Source organism: Lepisma saccharinum, chromosome 18 (genome assembly GCF_977018435.1).
Source record: "Lepisma saccharinum chromosome 18, izLepSacc3.1, whole genome shotgun sequence".
Lineage (NCBI taxonomy): Eukaryota > Metazoa > Arthropoda > Insecta > Zygentoma > Lepismatidae > Lepisma > Lepisma saccharinum.
Genome location: NC_139246.1, coordinates 1,055,575 through 1,073,259, shown reverse-complemented (window position 1 = coordinate 1,073,259; position 17,685 = coordinate 1,055,575). Strand labels below are relative to the sequence as shown.

Sequence of the window (17,685 nt, the reverse complement as noted above, 5' to 3'; positions counted from 1 at the left end):
CTTAGTGCTAGTGATGTTTTATGATAATTCTCTTAATTGGAGGTGGGGGGGGGGGGCTGTAAGTGGTGACCTTCCACGTAGTACACCAAATTGTCAACGTCACTTCCACATAGTACACCGTGGACTGCATTTTGCAGACGAACGAAGCTCTGGCGTCTGAACCTACGGCCAATTTAATCTTCGTAGGACTGTGTGTGTGTTGTCCTGTCTTTTGTCCTTGTGTGTGATGAGTGCCTCTTAACAGCCTCAGCTTTTAACCTAATATTTTAATATTTTAGTTATGTTACATAAATAACTGTACAACATTACAGTTATGTTATTTTAGTTCTGATAAGGGGCTGGACCCCATATAAAGTGACAAATGCAAAATATGTAAGTGCTGATGCATCCAAAATTTTAAATTTAAATTCAAATTTAAATTCTCAACTGGGGGATAGCATAACTCTATGTTTCCTCCACTTTAAACACTGCCGCTCTCCCCTCCCCCAAACATAAAATCCTGAGGCTGGCCTTGAAATAAATGTCTACTGAATCCTCGACAAGAATGTTTTTCTGTTGTGTAGTAGAAAGTACGCTTTCTTTACTGAAATAGATCCCTTTAACAATAAGAACCACTAACAGCAAAGTACTAAGGAAAAAGTAATTAAGTTTGATTGAATTGATTGAAATGTTGTTTTAAGTCCACTTTATGCACAGTAAGGCTAATCGGGACTGGACCTACAGTTTAAAGTGGATCCGAACCACTTGTGCCTCCACCGGGTATCGAACCCGGGACCTCTTGATTACAAGTCGGCGACGCTACCACTGCGCCATCGGGGAGGCCCAAGTAATTAAGTAATACTATGTTGAATTCCCACCCAATCTTCTCGTAAGACTTCAGAAGATTCTCCACGAGTTGTTCATAACAGTTGGGCTGAAAAGTTCGTAGGCTGACTCATAGATGGTGTTACTAGAATTAAATCCATGTGATTTTTACTTAGTACTAACCTTCAAAAGATACGTGTATAAATTTCACAGCTGCCGGATAATTAGTTCGTGAGATATAGCATTGTGAGTGAAGCAGCTTTTGTTATTGTGAAAAAATGGATAAAAAAGAATTTCGTGTGTTAATAAAGCATTGCTTTCTGGCGAAAAAAAATACTGTTGAAGCCAAGGCTTGGCTTGATAAACATTATTCGGACTCTGCACCAGGAAAATCAACCGTTGAGAAGTGGTTTGCTAAATTTAAACGAGGCGAAATGAGCATCGAAGACGATGCACGCAGTGGACGCCCCAAAGAGGCTGTTACCGACGAAAACATCAAAAAAGTCCACAAAATATTTTTAAATGATCGTAAAATGAAGTTGATCGAGATAGCTGAGATTATTACATAGCGTTGTTGGAGCGTTTAAAGGATGAAATCACGAAAAAACGGCCCCATTTGAAGAAGAAAAAAGTGTTGTTTCATCAAGACAATGCACCGTGTCACAAATCAATGAAAACGATGGCAAAATTATATGAATTAGACTACGAATTGCTTCCCCATCCACCATATTCTCCAGATCTGGCCCCCAGTGACTTTTCCTGTTTGCAGACCTTAAAAGAATGCTCGCTGGAAAGAAATTTAGCAGTGATGAAGAGGTAATCGCCGAAACTAAGGCCTATTTTGAGGCTAAAGAGAAATCGTACTATAAAAATGGCATCAAAAAATTGTATGACCGCTATAATCGTTGTATCGCCTTCGAAGGCAAAAATGGAAGAAATTCTTTGTCTGTAGGGAGAATGGAATCCGCCAGGTGATTCCATTGTTGCAGCTGTAAGGCCAACAATTTGGCTTTCTTTTTGGAAAGCTCTAAGTTCCTGATTAGGTCATTTAATTTGGCCTGTGTTACCTTGTGGTTTACAGAATTTTTTGTTGGGAAACCTGATGGTAAGAGACCAGTACGAAGGCCACGATGAAGATGGAGGTATAACGTTGAGATGGACCTAAAGGCAATCGGTAAGGATGGAAAAGATTGGATTGATCTTGCCCAGGATAGGGACAGATGGAAGGCTTGTGTTCTGGTTTAAGAAGACTAGAGAGTTAGTTAGTTATCTTGTGGGGTTCGCTAGTGGCCAAAAGTAGTGAAATACCATATAATACCTCAACCTTGAAACAATCCAGATTCAGCAAGCATGGGAGTTAAATGAAAATAAGAGAATAATGTAAAGTCAGCGATACCAGGAACGACTGTTGGAGGAGAATAGTACCGACTCAGCCGTTCACCGTTTGAAGGTTATTTTATTATTACGAGCGGAGCGTGTCACCGAGTATTGAAAGTCAAGCATTGTACCAGGAGTATATGAGATATATGAGAGAGAGAAAGAGAGAGGGAGGGAGAGAGAGAGAGAGAGAGAGAGAGAGAGAGAGAGAGAGAAAGAGAGAGAGAGAGAGAGAGAGAAAATGGATGTGTCTTCAAGAACCAGCAAGTAACATCCTTCCCTTTTATTTATAACCATGACCCCACCGGACCAGTCAATAGAAGGTTGCATAACTCTACTTTTGTGTTCGTCGTAGTTATTTATCAGGAGTGAACGCCAGAATAGTTATAAGGATAGCTCTCCCAATAACATGCCAGCGAGTGCTTCAGGCTTGCATAGTGTGAAGAACGATCCCTAATAAGCTGAAGAATTTATACGATATACATGACATGTTGGAATGAAGTGCTGTTGTTGGGATGTCCACCAGTGTTGCCACATCGCTGTATGTACTGCATATACGAAATCTAACAATACTCTTGAAACACTGCATAACTTAATGCAAACTGGCCAATGTTGAGGCGATCTGAAACAGCAAAGGATGGCGTGATATACTGGAATGTGACGTGCCAGACTGTCAGCAGTGTTGCCATATATACTGAAGTTAATCTGGGTCGCTCGAATGTGAGTATGAAGATGGAACTTGAATCTGGGTTCATGTTGTTTGGCTGACCAATGTCCTTACCTTCCAATTTTAACCTCTCTTGACCTAATTTACCTTTTTCATGTTTTAAACTTTTGCTTTCCTTCAATTCTGTTACAAAACATGCACCAACATTTAAAATTATATAAAATATATAAACATATAAAATGTATCTGTTTTCTGTTAATTTAACGTCTGGAATGTTTCAGGCTCAGTTCCTGTCTTCATTATCCAATTGGATTGATCAACATAAGGATGGTATCAAGAACTACAAGAACCATGATGAAGGAAGCCAAGTGTGGTCGGGAACGGATTTAGTGGCTAATTTTCAGCATCATAACGTTGACATTCAAAACCTGCCAGTGAGTTATTTTTCTGAAATTCAGTTCTTACTGCCTGTACAGTTATATTTGTGTTGTCCAAAATTTCTGTGTAAGCCAAGCATTGTGAGGACTTTGGGGAAATGTTTGAAAACATTGGTAGAAGACCTTGTTCGTGAAAGCCAGAAAACAGCTGCCGTGGGATTCTATGCACTGACACACTGCCAGCACATTGAGTCCCATCACTACAGTTTGGTGGTTATCAAGACCAAGAGTACGCCACTTCTTCTTTTCAAGCAATTCCTCAATTGTCCTCATGATGCTAGGCCAATGCCAAAATTTTTTGGGGTGTCCCACCAGGAATTGAACCTACGACCACTTGCACCAAAGGCAAGATCACTAACCATTTGGCTATGCTGGAGCTTTTTAAAGAAACAATATTTGTTGTAAATTACAAGTGCTATTAATTTTATGTAATTTGTTAATCACTACAAAAGTTAAAATATTGGATTATGTCTTTTATACATTGGTGTTTGGTCTTTATTAATTGAATTATAATTTGATGTCGTAAGTTTTAAATTTTGCAACAAAGTTTTTAGATATAATGAATGAGGAGCCAGATAGTGCCTCAGGTTCAGAACCAAGTTTCAAAACTCAGAATGTTATATTTGAATCATGTCTCATTTACATGTTTTTGATACAATAGAGGACATTGTGAACTTAGTAAAGCAGATATCTGTTTTCGGCACAAAGGGCAAACATGTAAAGAAGATGCGGAATTTGTATCAGCAAAGGCTGAAAAATTCCACAAACTTCTTAAGAACCTGAATATACCCTAGAATCCTACACTTGAATAAAGTTAAAAAGGCAATACCTACCAAGACACAATTAATAACATAAAAGAAACAATGGCTACTAATAAATCATTTACTACAAGAGGTAATCCTCATTCTTGAATCACAAATTCAATGCACTTTTCTGCCATTATATTAATTATTATTATTCATTTTTTATATGTGATATAAATACAGTACATGGTCCTTTTGTACTAAAATACTAACAGCATTAGAAGGTCGAAACCAACCTGGTTCACGCCGGTTTGAACTCTTATGATGTAAGAAATTAAAAGTTGCACAGACCATCAGATTGGAAACACTACACCCAAATGATATCTTAATCCAACATCGAGGTTGCAACCCCTCCTGTTGATATGATCTCCCAATTGAGAGTCCAATAATTTCTAGTATCCCTCCTGTGTTTCCAATTATTGATAGTACAGTATGCGGAAAATTATGCAGTACTGAAACTCACACATCTCGAATTCGCATGTGCGTTTGTCGATGGGGCATGTGCGTTTGTCCAGCCATGTGTGTTCTCAGTAGTGTTGTGCAGTTGTTGTTGGAAATGGGTCTCTCGATGAAGGAAAAGTATTCGTAGTTGAGTATTATTTCCGCTCATACGGAAGTGGTCATGAAGATTTTCATATTTTTATTTAAGTACTGTATATTTTGGTGCATACTGTATTAGATGTCTTACTATTATGTTTGCTGCTGGTCGTATGAATAAAGTTGTTGGTCGAATTAGGTTCCTAATCATCTCAATACATACTGTAATTCATATTAATATGGCTGCAGAAATACAGTCATCACGAAAAAATAATGTCAAGCACATAAAATGAATAAACTATAAAACTATCCAGTTAATACACACATTTGGATGTGTGGATATTTAAGATAAATGGATAAATTTGAAACCCAGATAGAAAATTATCTGATTTCCAGAAAATAGAAATCCAGCTTTAGCCACCCCTACACTAACTTTTCAATTTCCTGTTGTAGCATTATGCAAGCATAATCATGGCTGAAAGATCAGAGAAAGATAGAGATTCCATTAATCGTACCATCACATCGAAAACCAATGCAATTCTAGAAGGCCTTCTTCTTGTGCTGGAGTTCATGCAGAAGAAGAACGGGATGCACAGGGACGACTACCGCATTGCATTGGTTAAGAAAATGGTTACTTCGTTTCGTTCGGAGGTGAGTACCTATCTAATTTCATAATTTCTCTGTTTTTATTGTTCTGACATTTATGCTCGACCGTGGCCTTCCGATCTAAGGCATCGTGCTTTGGCACAGGCTGTGGGATGCATGCAGGTTTGAATCTCCTGGAGGAAGCATAACAACTTTTCTCTTGAGATTTTGGCCTGTGTATGGGACCGGTGGTCACCCACCATCGTGAGGAAATTGGGTAGCTATGAATGAGTAGTGTAACCCGGTCACAGAAACATACAACAACAACAACTAGGGGTTTGTTGTGCTGACCACACATCACCCTGCAACTGGTTGGATGATTGCCTACCTCTGGTGGGAGTGAGGTTGCAAGTCGGTACGTAGGCCCTCAAGGGCTGCTGTCCTACATAACTGATAAAATTGATAAATTGGTATGGAGGATGGTGGCAGTGGCCACTGAAATTAATAGAAAAAGAAAAAACAGCTTCGCGGATAAAAGTGAGTACTAGTTTCTCCGTATTTATTGGTATACCTATGTCGGCCAATACTGATCGAATATAGATTAGTCTGTCCCATTTGTAATAATAATAATAATAATAATAGAGATGAGAATGGTATGGTGATGAGGAGATATAGGGGAGGCTATTGTAAAGTAAATGTCCTCCTCCATGGCCGTGCGGTCTAAGGTGCTGTGCTTTGGACTCTGACTGCGGAACGGCATGGGTTCGAGTCTGCCTGGGTTCATTCTCTGGGTTTTTGGCCTCTGCATACGACCAGTGGCAACCCACTATCGTGAGGAATCTGGGAGCTACGAGTGAGTAGCGTAATCTGGTCTCGGAAATTTCCTGTAACGGCTGAGGGTTTGACGTGCTGACCCCACATCATCCCATTACTGTTTAAAGATCTACACCTCTAGGTAGGATTGTGAGAGGGAGATAGGCCAAGGCCCTTTCAGGGCTGTTGAGCTCAGATTATTATTATTATTATTATTATATTGTAAAATAAATAGAAAATAGCAATGTACTGTGTACTCAGTTCTCTGAAGAAAAAAAAAGAAAGAGTCAGGGAAAATACATTTAGAGTTCATGTAGAAGCCCTGTATATGCCTCCAAATCATTATTGTCTTCCTTTATGTTTATTTGTTTGTTGTATTTACACCATAACGCATTGACATGATGACATACAACATGTATCTTTTCAGTTCAATGATAGCGAATGGCTGAGCAGTCGTTCCAGAAATGTGAATTCCCGGTGGACATACAGTGTGAATTTTTGGTGCCTGAACCCAGCAGTTGTGTTTACTGAAATACGTGAATCTGTCCGTTCAATCATATTGACTTCTGGCACCCTCTCTCCCATTGCTTCTTTCCAATCAGAACTTGGGTCATCGTTTCCCATTCAGCTGGAAGCCAATCATGTAATTGGAAGAGATCAGGTAAGTTTATTAGAGTATTACCTTTAACCCATTACCTGCGGCAGATCTGTACATAGGCTCTCTAAAAGTGGTCCTTTTTTGCAGAGTGTCTCTGTATGTAGACGGTATTTGAAAATTAACCGTTGTTGTACTGCCAGTCATTTTTATAGACACCACTTTTGTGTGCTATTATTACTGTATATGGGTAATTTACAATCAAACAATCCATTGTTGATGCTCTCAGTGCCTCCACTGGGGTATCGAACCTAGGACCCCTTGATTAAAAGGCTACAATGTTATCAGTATGCCATCAGGAGGCAGAAACCTAAGGAATTAAATACAAACTTTTGTATCGACTCACACAACAAGCTGCATGTCTCATGTCACTCAGATAGGTTCATTTTCTGATAGTGTGCATCATGTCACCTTGGTTTGTTGGTTGCTTATGTGCTGTGAATCCTTTCTTTTTTGGACTAAAGGAGTCCGTGTTTCTTGTCGCCTGCCACTTTGGTGTGGAACCCCTGTGTCATGTGTTCCTTAAGATAACACCTACTTGTAATTTCTAATAAGGAGGATGGATCAAATTAAAACCTTAAAAAGCTGGGAAAAGGCTGCATATGCAGCTGAGATTTATGTACATTATCTGATGTTATTTACAAAATCATCTCCGGGTTTTGATACTGATGTTTGTGTTGATTGATTTCTGCCACTTTTGGCTAATTCCAAAGATGAGAAATGTGCCTCCCCTATGGCGCAGTGGTAGCGTCGTCACCTTGTAATCAAGGGGTCCCAGGTTCGATACCCAGTGGAGGCACATAGTGGTTCGTATCCCACTTTAAACTGTAGGTCCAGTCTCAATTAGCCTTACTGTGCATAAAGTGGACTTAAAATACCAAATCAATCAATTCAAAGAGGAGAATGAAAGGTGATGAGATGAAATGGGTGAATAGGAATTCACAAACACGCAACACAAGCCCCATAGATGATTATACTGGCTGAGAGTCCAGACACCAGAGCCTTGTTAGTCTGCAAAATGCAGTCCAGACATGGAAGAGAGGTTTACATTTGGCCACCTCTGATATTTATATGAATTCTAATGCATCATTATGTAAAGGGGATGAAGTAAGTTGCACATTTAGTGCCATTTTTTTTCCGCGTTGAAAAAATCGAATGAATATTTTTTATAATTTTGTAAATAGTCCAAACTGGTCTACCACCTGTTGGTATGGAAGCATCTACCTTGCTGCCAAACAAATAAAAATTTCACTTTAATCTATGAAGTTTGAAAAACGTTATTGCTGAAAGACCAACTCTAGGTCTTGATAATATTTTGCACTTCACTGTAGGGTATGAATTTTTCCCACACATTGCAGTTGCAAGAGAATCTAGCTTATTCTAAATATTTTTTAATAAATGGGTTTCATAATTATATAAGCGAGTTACTAACTGTTTCCGCGAAACTTATTTGTAGAGGTTGTATTAATTTTGGTGGCCTCTGCCGCCATCTGCTTATGTTTTCAGTTTTCATATATTTCTTATGGAGAATAAAACTGCTTGCTTTTCAAGCTCTTCACTAACATAGCAGTTCTTCTTCAACGTTTCTTCTTTGAGGCTATGATGCAAGCAGTCTATACTCAAAATATGGAATGCTGTTTCTTGGTATTTAGTGAATATTTTTTCAGATATGGGTTGGTACAATAGGACGTGGGCCACAAAATATCTCTCTGAACGCCCAGTACAAGAATGCAGAGTCGTACGAGTTCCAGGATGAATTGGGTCGCTCCATTTTGCAAATTTGCCAGGTCGTCCGTCATGGAGTGTTGTGCTTTCTTCCATCGTACAGTATGCTACAAAAGCTCAAGCAAAGGTAAATACTTCATTATTTTTCACTGTACATTTATAAACAGCACGTTGCTATTGTTTCATAAAAAGTAATGTTTCACTTCTCGTTTACATCCTCAGACCCAACGGAGTTGGAAAAGAAACACTTGTTTTGCATGTTACATAGTTTGTTGAATCAGTTATAAGATAGTTAATTGGCTGTTGTTGATAAAACACATATTTACTTTGCTTGAGCATTGTAATGGTCTCTCTGGCTGTGACAACCTGTTCATGTCTAAAGCCTTGTTTGGGTGCATGTGCATGTTGTGCCTGCATTATAACTTCGCCGCTGGTCTGTACCACCTCATTATTTATTGATATGTAAAAGAATATAAGCAATACTAAATAAGTAAAAAAAGTAAAGTGTTCCCCTGTGCATAGCACCACGCCATGAAGGCGTATAGGGGGTGTGGGGGTAACGCCCCACACTTTCTTGATCCGGTCGTGAGTACAAAATTGAACTTACTTACGTGAGTGAATATGAAGATTTGAAAACAACTGCCCCCTCATCAGGTTCATATTTTCTCTAGGCACTAATCATAATGCCTTGTCACTAAGTGTTAACTTAGTGGCCACTGAAATTAATCGAAAAAGCAGAAAAAACAGCTTCGCGGATAAAAGTGAGTACTAGTTTCTCCGTATTTATATACTACCGCATCTCTCTTTTCCCAATCATGAAAAAGGATTAGGTTAGAGGTTTGGTTAAGAAACACTTAAAACAATCCCTGACAACATTCCTGTCTAATTTGAACCTGATGACGGGGGCAGTTGTACACTGAAACATTGTTTTCAAATCTTCATACTCAATCAGGTAATTTGTAATGGTCCACTTGTCTATGGTGAAAAACAATAGTGCGACTAAGGTCCGTAGATTAATAGACAATTTAACTAGTGGAACAATTACAAATTTTAAGTGTTGAAGCTAATGACACATTTGTAGCATTGCTTCAGGGTCTGTGAAGACCTCCATTTGTCAACAAAAAAAGGAAGATCGTTGAAATTAGCAAGGTAATAAAGGCCCGAGTAACAAGAAAGAGAAGGGAGGTATCTATCAATAATTATGTCGCCCCCCCATTACTGTCAGCACATCATTTCTCAAATTAATACCCCTTTTATGGTACCTGCAAATCACAAGAATTATTCAATTACACTTGTATCAACACTACACAATCCATCTCATCTTATGTTATTATCTTCTTAATGATTAGTACCTTACTCGTAGAGCTTAGCGGGATAATCATAACATTAAGTCAGTATTAGATCAACTTCAATTTTATTCAACAATAGTTTTTTTTTTGTAAACGAGTGTACATCAGGAAACATTAACAAGTGCACGCCTAACACGTAGTAATGCAACAACCATGGATTTACCTTGTTATCAGTCCAAAAATAATACTTAGTACAATCGTTCTATATTAGATCCTCAATTGTTCAATTATTTGGTTTGGATGCAATTTGTTTCATTTTTACTTTATACTTCGTCCAGCGAAATAACAATGACAATATTTGCATCAGCGAAAGAATGTGGCAGTCCTCGCTGACTCCACAGGAATGATGATTCTCCCCTTTCAAAGATCGTTGTTCTAGTACCGTCACAGTCAACTTCAAAAACTTGTATCGCGTGGAAAAGTTGGCAACTTCAACTGGTAGATTGTGCCCCAATCTTACACAACGTAACTCAGCGAGATTCCACTTCACAAGAAACACAGTACATTTGATTTGCGAAGAATTATAGAACTACTCATCATCCATTTCAAACTAACACTCGACGTCCAATAACTAATACGTGTTCTTTCTGACGTTCCGCATACATTACCAATGGCTACCTTGCCAATTTAAACCCTGTTTCCTCGTGCATGGAAACTACAACGTGTTCCAATGAACATTACGTCATTCGTGGCATGCAATGCAACTCGTGCCGTTTCTAAGAAGGATCGCGTAACATCTGATGTTAACTTATGACCAAACAACATCAGGAAACGAAAGTGCATGTGCTGCCTCCAAGCATGATTTTGGTCAAACACCAAAACAAAAGATAAACAATGCGTGAATGTTTGAGGGGCGGAGCAAAAAATAGCCTTGTGGCGAAATAAACGGTAATAATTCTTTTTGTCTTTCATTTAACGTGAAATTCGCCACAAAGTAAGTTCAATTTTATACTAATTTAGTATTGCTTATATTATATAGTGAGTAACATGCACAATACGCAAATATGTTATATGTAACAGAGAATTTTCTTAGATAACGTTCCTGCATGGAGTAGCTCTGGGTCTCACTCAGCCTCTAATAGATGGGTACTTGGAAGGTAAAGCTGGATCGAACATGGTGTGTATCACATCACCTCTACTCGTGGCCAAGATTGCGAATGTGTGGGATCCTATTTCCACCCCACCCCCCTCAGGTGCCTTCACAGTATGTTTCAATGTGAACAGGGTAGCTCTAAATTTTATTTTTTAGAAATCTAACTTTATCATCTTGGTCCATCCATAAAATATACTTGTTTCTACAGGGAGGTTATTGCAGCATGCCACCGCTTCAGCATCGCCCGCTTGCCGGCCCAGTCATGCAACAGGTGCCGGCAAATTGCGTAACAGATAGCCCGTAACAGAAACCGCTTGTTTTGTAATGTTTCCACTTTTCACAATTACAGTTACAATTACAATTGAAATAAGCACGTACCTTGTCGCACGGATGCAGGAAAAGGTGTCCTCCCAAATACAAATATTTCTGGCACCTTATTTCTGACGTCTAATCTTAGATTAGTCATCGCTACTTTATTCTCAGTTGTCGCGACAGCGCCTGCAGCTTATCGGGGGTTGGGTGAGTTGTCAGCCGCGAGATGGCGCTTCATACTGCACGTGTCGGCAGTGATGCCAACCGTAGGGACATGTCCCTACGCATAGGGACTTTTCACTAAATTTCGCCCGCGTAGGAACGTAGGGACAGATTTTGCCAAATGAGGGAAAACGTAGGTACTTTTTTCAATCTTGGTAAATTACATTTTATGAATTAGTTTATCTGGATACTTTAGCGAGGAGGAGAAAAAAGAACTAACTAACAGATCTCCATCAGAATTTTGGAACATGTTATCGGTTACCAAAAACTTTCAAGGCAAGTTCCTTTTTGAAAACATTTCCACTCTCGCGAAAATAGTGCTAACATTGCCGCATTCTAACGCGGAAACGGAAAGAATATTTTCAATGTTAAGTGATACAGAAACAAAAAAGGGAAATAAAATGGGACCAAAATTGTTAAAGAATGCAGGAAATACAGCATCACCAACCAACATCTATCTCTTCACAGCAGCAGCATGTATGACTTCAAATAACATAATCAACAGTAAACGACTCAACGTTATTCATTAGGGGTGTGCTGGATTCTTTACTTTAAAAAGTCGTTAATTCTCGACGTTTTCTGCCTTGTAAGTTTCTGGAACTTATCGAAAGTTGTAAGTTTTTATTCTAGAAATGCAAAAACAATCACTTAAAGTGAAAATGACTTGTAAAATTCGAGATTTCCAGTGCTTCGGGAAATTTCGAACATTTCCCGTCCAGAAAATTTTCCGACTTGGTCGGGAAATTGCAAATTTTTCAGTCCCGAATGTCGGGATTTAAAAAAATTACCGTCCCGATCCCGTCCCGACCCAAAAAATTCTGTCCAGCACACCCCTATTATTCATTAAGGCAAGAATTTACAATACCGGACCCTTCTGTAATTTCTATGCTACGTCTTATACTCACGAAATAATTATTCGTGATGATTTATCTCAAGTTAACATGTTGGGGTGAGGGGGAAAAAATGTTCATTAACGTGTAGAAGTTGTAAAATAAGCTTTTCAATTCTCGCAATGATTCTCCGTATACAAGTATGGTAGCCATATTTGTTGATATGAACAAATTAAAATTAGTTACGCTGTCTACAGCGTTGCCACACTGTTGATTTCATACTTGGAGAGCATGGATCGTGTAAGAATGGCGGAAGAGAACAGTAAAAAAGTTGTTAATGTTGTACAGATTGTTAGGTGGAGTGTGCAGGAGGATGGCTGTGGGCTAATTAATAAACTTATGGATTTCAGTATATTGCCCAAAGAACGTGCTTACATGTGACAGCGACAATCACGATGTAGAAGAACTGATTTGATTACAGGTAAATTTGGCAACAGTACATCAATCATAAAATTGCAGGATACGAAAATGGCCTTCGATGATGAACGTTTGCCGTTAAAGTGCTACGAAAATAATATTTTTTATCGGTTCGTAATCACAATTACCGCAAAACCATTCAGGAATAGCCCCACTGACCATTCTCGGTAAGTTTAGGTTAAGTTAGGTTAGGCAAACATAGTTAAAATTTGGGCTCGAAAAAAACATGCACGGGTAGCCCAACAAACCATTGACGGATAGCCCCACGAACCATTCAGGTACGGTTAGGTTAGGTTAGGATAGGCAAACATAGTTAAAATTTGGGGTCGTAGTAATATCAGGAATGTATATTTCGTTTTTTAAGTATTGGAAACACAAAATCTTCCGGTAAATAATAAGCAATCGTTCCGATCGCGGACCACTCAATGTCACTTATTTTGCAATTTCTACACGTGACCCCCCAAATTTTAACTTCAAATTCGTGATTAGGAGGCCTCAATTAGTGAGTATGCGAAATATTACAAAAAATCGGGGAGAGGTCCTGTATTGTAAATTCGCTCCTTCATTAATTGTGGAAGCACCGAGCAGAAAGATTTGGTAAGTAAATGTGTATATTTTATCTTCTGTTTGCATGCTCATGAGGTGTTTTTTTTTTAGTCACTTTACTTGGCGTAGGGACATTTGGTCAGTTGTAGGGACATTTTGACTACGTCTGTAGGGACATTGCCGAAAAATGGTTAGCAACACTGTCGGCTACCAGACAGTGAGTCTACGCTCATTCATGTTCACTTCTGTTCGCGTTTATCAGTACGCGTTTTGTTTATACTGTGTTATTGAGTTGGTGTGCTAGTGCTTTATTGTGTGTTAATTGTTATTCATTCATTACTTATGTCGTTAAACAAATATAGTCTTGAACATAGAGTTTTTATGTACGATAATTACGTGAAAACGAATTCTTGCAGAAAAGTGGTCAGGGATTACGATAGACAGGATCTCTTGAACCTAAGAAACGTGTTGTATTGCTGTTGAAGGAAGTCATTTTCAACATCTCTTATAACACAGGAGGTTAGTGATCATCATTATTATTACTTTTAAATATCATTTTACGCTTTCGGTTTGCTTTATGCGCCGGGATGCTGTCTTCCCTTTCTGTCAACTGAGGATAAAGTAGCGATGTCTAATCTAAGATTAGATGTCAGAAATAAGGTGCCGGAAATATTTGTATTTGGGAGGACACCTTTTCCTGCATCCGTGCGACAAGGTACGTGCTTATTTCAATTGTAATTGTAACTGTAATTGTGAAAAGTGGAAACATTACAAAACAAGCGGTTTCTGTTACGGGCTATCTGTTACGCAATTTGCCGGCACCTGTTGCATGACTGGGCCGGCAAGCGGCCGATGCTGAAGCGGTGGCATGCTGCAATAACCTCCCTGTATTTACGTTATGGTACTTGCTAGAGCACTCCCTGGGACCACTTTAGCTCGCTTATACTTGTTCATGTCTCCCACGCTCGAGCATTTGCAATGGAATATCATTTTAATGTGACAATAATTGTAGACACATATATGTAAAATACCCACTTCGGTAGTTTCAGCCCACAATCATCTATTTCATGTATCACTGTATTGATAAGATACACTAAAATACATTTTTAAATGGAGATGATGACTATGTTCACTTAAGTTTCAATTTTACTGCTTTTCACTTCACAATGCATATTTGAGGACACACTATCACAGGGAAATTACTGTTATGTGTGTTCTACTAGACTTCAAGTGTATGCTGCTCCTTCGAACATTATTCACTCGAACGGAAAAGCTGTCAATTCCGTACGCTATCTAGCATTGTCTGTGTGAACTATTGGGCAAGGGTTGCCAAAAGGGGGTATTATGGTGCAGGTTGCACCAGCGAGATTTTTGGGGGATATTTCCCCTTTAAATAATATAAAATTCAACATTATATATTTTTCCAATATATATGTAAAAATTTTACACCTTAAATGCACCGTACTTAATCCATTAAATGAAGAAATGAAAGTGTTTAAGGGTATTATCGAGGGGGGGGGGGGTGAGAAATATCCAAGTCTTAATGTATATTTTTTTAACCTCTATCAAACGTTGCTTATGGATTTATGCACTTTGTGTGCACTATGTGATAATTACTAGTGTTTCTTTGCATCATTCTTCCTCCAAATTTCACTGCACTTTCATTGCCTTTATTACCCATTGTCGTTAACACGGAAACATGTTCTAGTTTTTGTATTCTTGTAGGGTCTAATTCCATTGTTTGTTTTGCTGTACTGTGTCTATCGTACAAAGTCATCTCATTCTATTTTTCTTGATTTTACCAGAATAATTTCGTTTTCTTCTAATCTTGTTTCTCCTCTTCGTTATTTAGCTCCACTTTTTTTTAACACCCTTGCTTCAAACTCAACAACTTTACGATGCAATATTCCCCATGCATTATTCCTCTTTCATTATTAGTGTCTCATTTTACAAACCTGCTAGCTCTCTCTCCACACGCATGAAGTTCTTTATTGGCAGAAAATTAAGGGAAGAATATGACCTATCGGAATGACGCTTCATTAACCAGAGAGGCGAGAAGAGCAGGGGAAAATAGAGAACGGATAAATTGGTCTGATTTTTGAGCCATCACGTTCCAAATAATTTCTGCATTGGACACTCTCATCTCATATTCACATCACGTGCCCTGTGCTTGGAGTGTTCTCGATAAAACAGAGGGAAAATGTGACAGCTAGGTGAGTAATTTTATGGTACCAATAAAAGAATTGCAAATACGTCTTTCCAGTGTTTTACTGTTCCCATGGTTTCGGGAAGGTGTGTTGTTGTTTTGGCTTTTGGAAGGTGTGTTGTCATTTGGGTTTCGGGAAGGTGTGTTGTCGGGTCGGTTTTGGGAAAGTGTTTACACATGGGTTCTGGGGAGGGAGATTCTGAATTAAACATTGGGGGAGGGGACAGTATCCAACTCTAGGTCTTAGATTATGGTGGGTATTTTAGTTAGAGGGGAATTGAGCAGTTAATTGAAGGGGGTTATCCAGTTCTTGTGTATTAGTATTGTCTTAGGCTGTTGCAGATATTCCGGTGTGGAGACTGAGAATTATTTTTTTTTGAGTATGTAATATTCACTCTCCAATATCAACAATAAGTCTAAAATGGGCATAGAAATTTTGGCGGTAGCATTAATTATTAAATTTAAAGGGGGAGATAGGAAGCTCTTGATAAAGTGTTAATTAAATCTTAGATTGTCAAGGGATTTCTGGAGAGAGTGTTTGAACATTAAACTTTGGAGACTGTATTTAGTGATCTAGTATCCGCAAGTTTTTGACCCCGAACGTGCCTAAATAGAAGCTTAAAAAGATTAAATATCTCGGGATCCTAAGAAAGTATTGACACCTCATTAAATTAATATTCTTGCAAGCCTGCAAAGAAATGGATGTTAAAATTTTCTTGCTCACTTCGCTCGCAATGATGTGTTGCGAGAATGTGTGTTTGGCACTTTAGTGAGGTGAATGCGAAGTTTTAATAATACTATAGCTGCATTACAAGACATAAGCGATATTCGCAATATTTTTAATAACATCACTTCTTAAAATATAGCGCTTAGTGTTGGTATACTAATTAATTTAAAGCAGGTGCATCAGTTGGAACAAAAATATATTGAATCCTCATTTCTAACTTCTTGTCACAAGAACATTTGACTTTAACTAGTTAAATTTGCACCAAAGATAGTATGCACATAATTATTGTTATGGGTTAATAAAAAAATATATTTACCCCAAGAAAATGGGGAGGCAGGTGGAGATGAGTTCTTTGAAAGAGGAACCGTATTATATTATTGCCCTGAGCTTAAGAATTTCTAGCTAGGGTTCTGAATCACAATAACTGAATCGGTCATACGGCTGGAACATGTTATTTGGTTTGCCAAAGTTGAATTTTCTATCTTTATCTTAAGTTTGTGCAACAATTTGTGTGATATACTCAAATTGTGAGTTTTATAAACCCACTCACAAACGCTATTTATATGCATATTTACATAATTTAATTTACTAGATTTAACCAATCAAAGCTTCAAGTTTTTCAAAAATCAAACATATAAAAAATATGGACAGTTTAACATGGTATTTCATTCAAATAGACATCAATTATTACGTATTCATCCAAACTATTTTGGGGGGGATTATGATGAACAATTTTAGGGGTGGTCTTGAGTGATGGGCACCCCTGTTTAGGGAGGAGGGGCAGATCAATTATAATGTTCAGTAAAGCTAAGGAAAAAGTTACTTTCGGCAGACATGCTGTCGTAATTAAATACTTTGTGGGAATTGCGATATGGTTTGAGGGTGCGAATGATATGATTTTTTGGGGGGAGGTGCCATTGCATTACTCAAGTACATACCATTGTGTGAGAATCAGAGTGATGTAATTCCAATTTATCAAATGTACAAGAGGGAGGAAATATGTATTTTTAGCAATATGACTGACTAAAAAAATCAGTAAATTTGAGATGCACAACTCTACCACTAACAAGAAATGGTGGAAAATAATGTAGCTATTTTTATTATTCCTGCGACGTTTCCTCCTGGTTTCCCAGAACATTCTCAACCCTAAATAACTACACACACAACAAAACTTCGCAAAATTAAATTGAAACCACTTGAAATAACTGTATTATTTTGCATCTATAAAAAGTGGTTAAAGTGAAGAGTAACTACCCGAAATGTGCTGAAAATGAGAGAAAAATATTCCAGAAAAGCTCAGATTTTCACTGAAAAATGAATGAAAATGGCTCGAAAAGGAGTGCGTATGCTAACTTTTAAGAAGAACCTAGTTGTACAAGAATAGATGGAGAAAAGTTTATCTCACTCCAAGTAGAGCTCTGATGCCCATTTGCACCAAAGTCGATTTACTTGCGAGTAAGAATAAACTCAGAGTTAACCCACAAATAGGCTGATTATATTGTTGCACCAACGGAAATGCT

General features: G+C 38.2%; 1 protein-coding gene across 1 annotated transcript in view; it reads left to right on the top strand.

The window, feature by feature from the left end:
• LOC146002328 (Fanconi anemia group J protein homolog) overlaps window positions 1-17,685 on the top strand; it is a 346,842-nt gene that overhangs the window by 300,128 nt on the left and 29,029 nt on the right. The window contains exons 13-16 of the mRNA XM_083140050.1: window positions 3,130-3,282; window positions 5,079-5,276; window positions 6,451-6,684; window positions 8,346-8,530. Coding sequence (XP_082996176.1) covers window positions 3,130-3,282; window positions 5,079-5,276; window positions 6,451-6,684; window positions 8,346-8,530 — 770 coding nt within the window. The remainder of the gene's footprint in view (window positions 1-3,129; window positions 3,283-5,078; window positions 5,277-6,450; window positions 6,685-8,345; window positions 8,531-17,685) is intronic.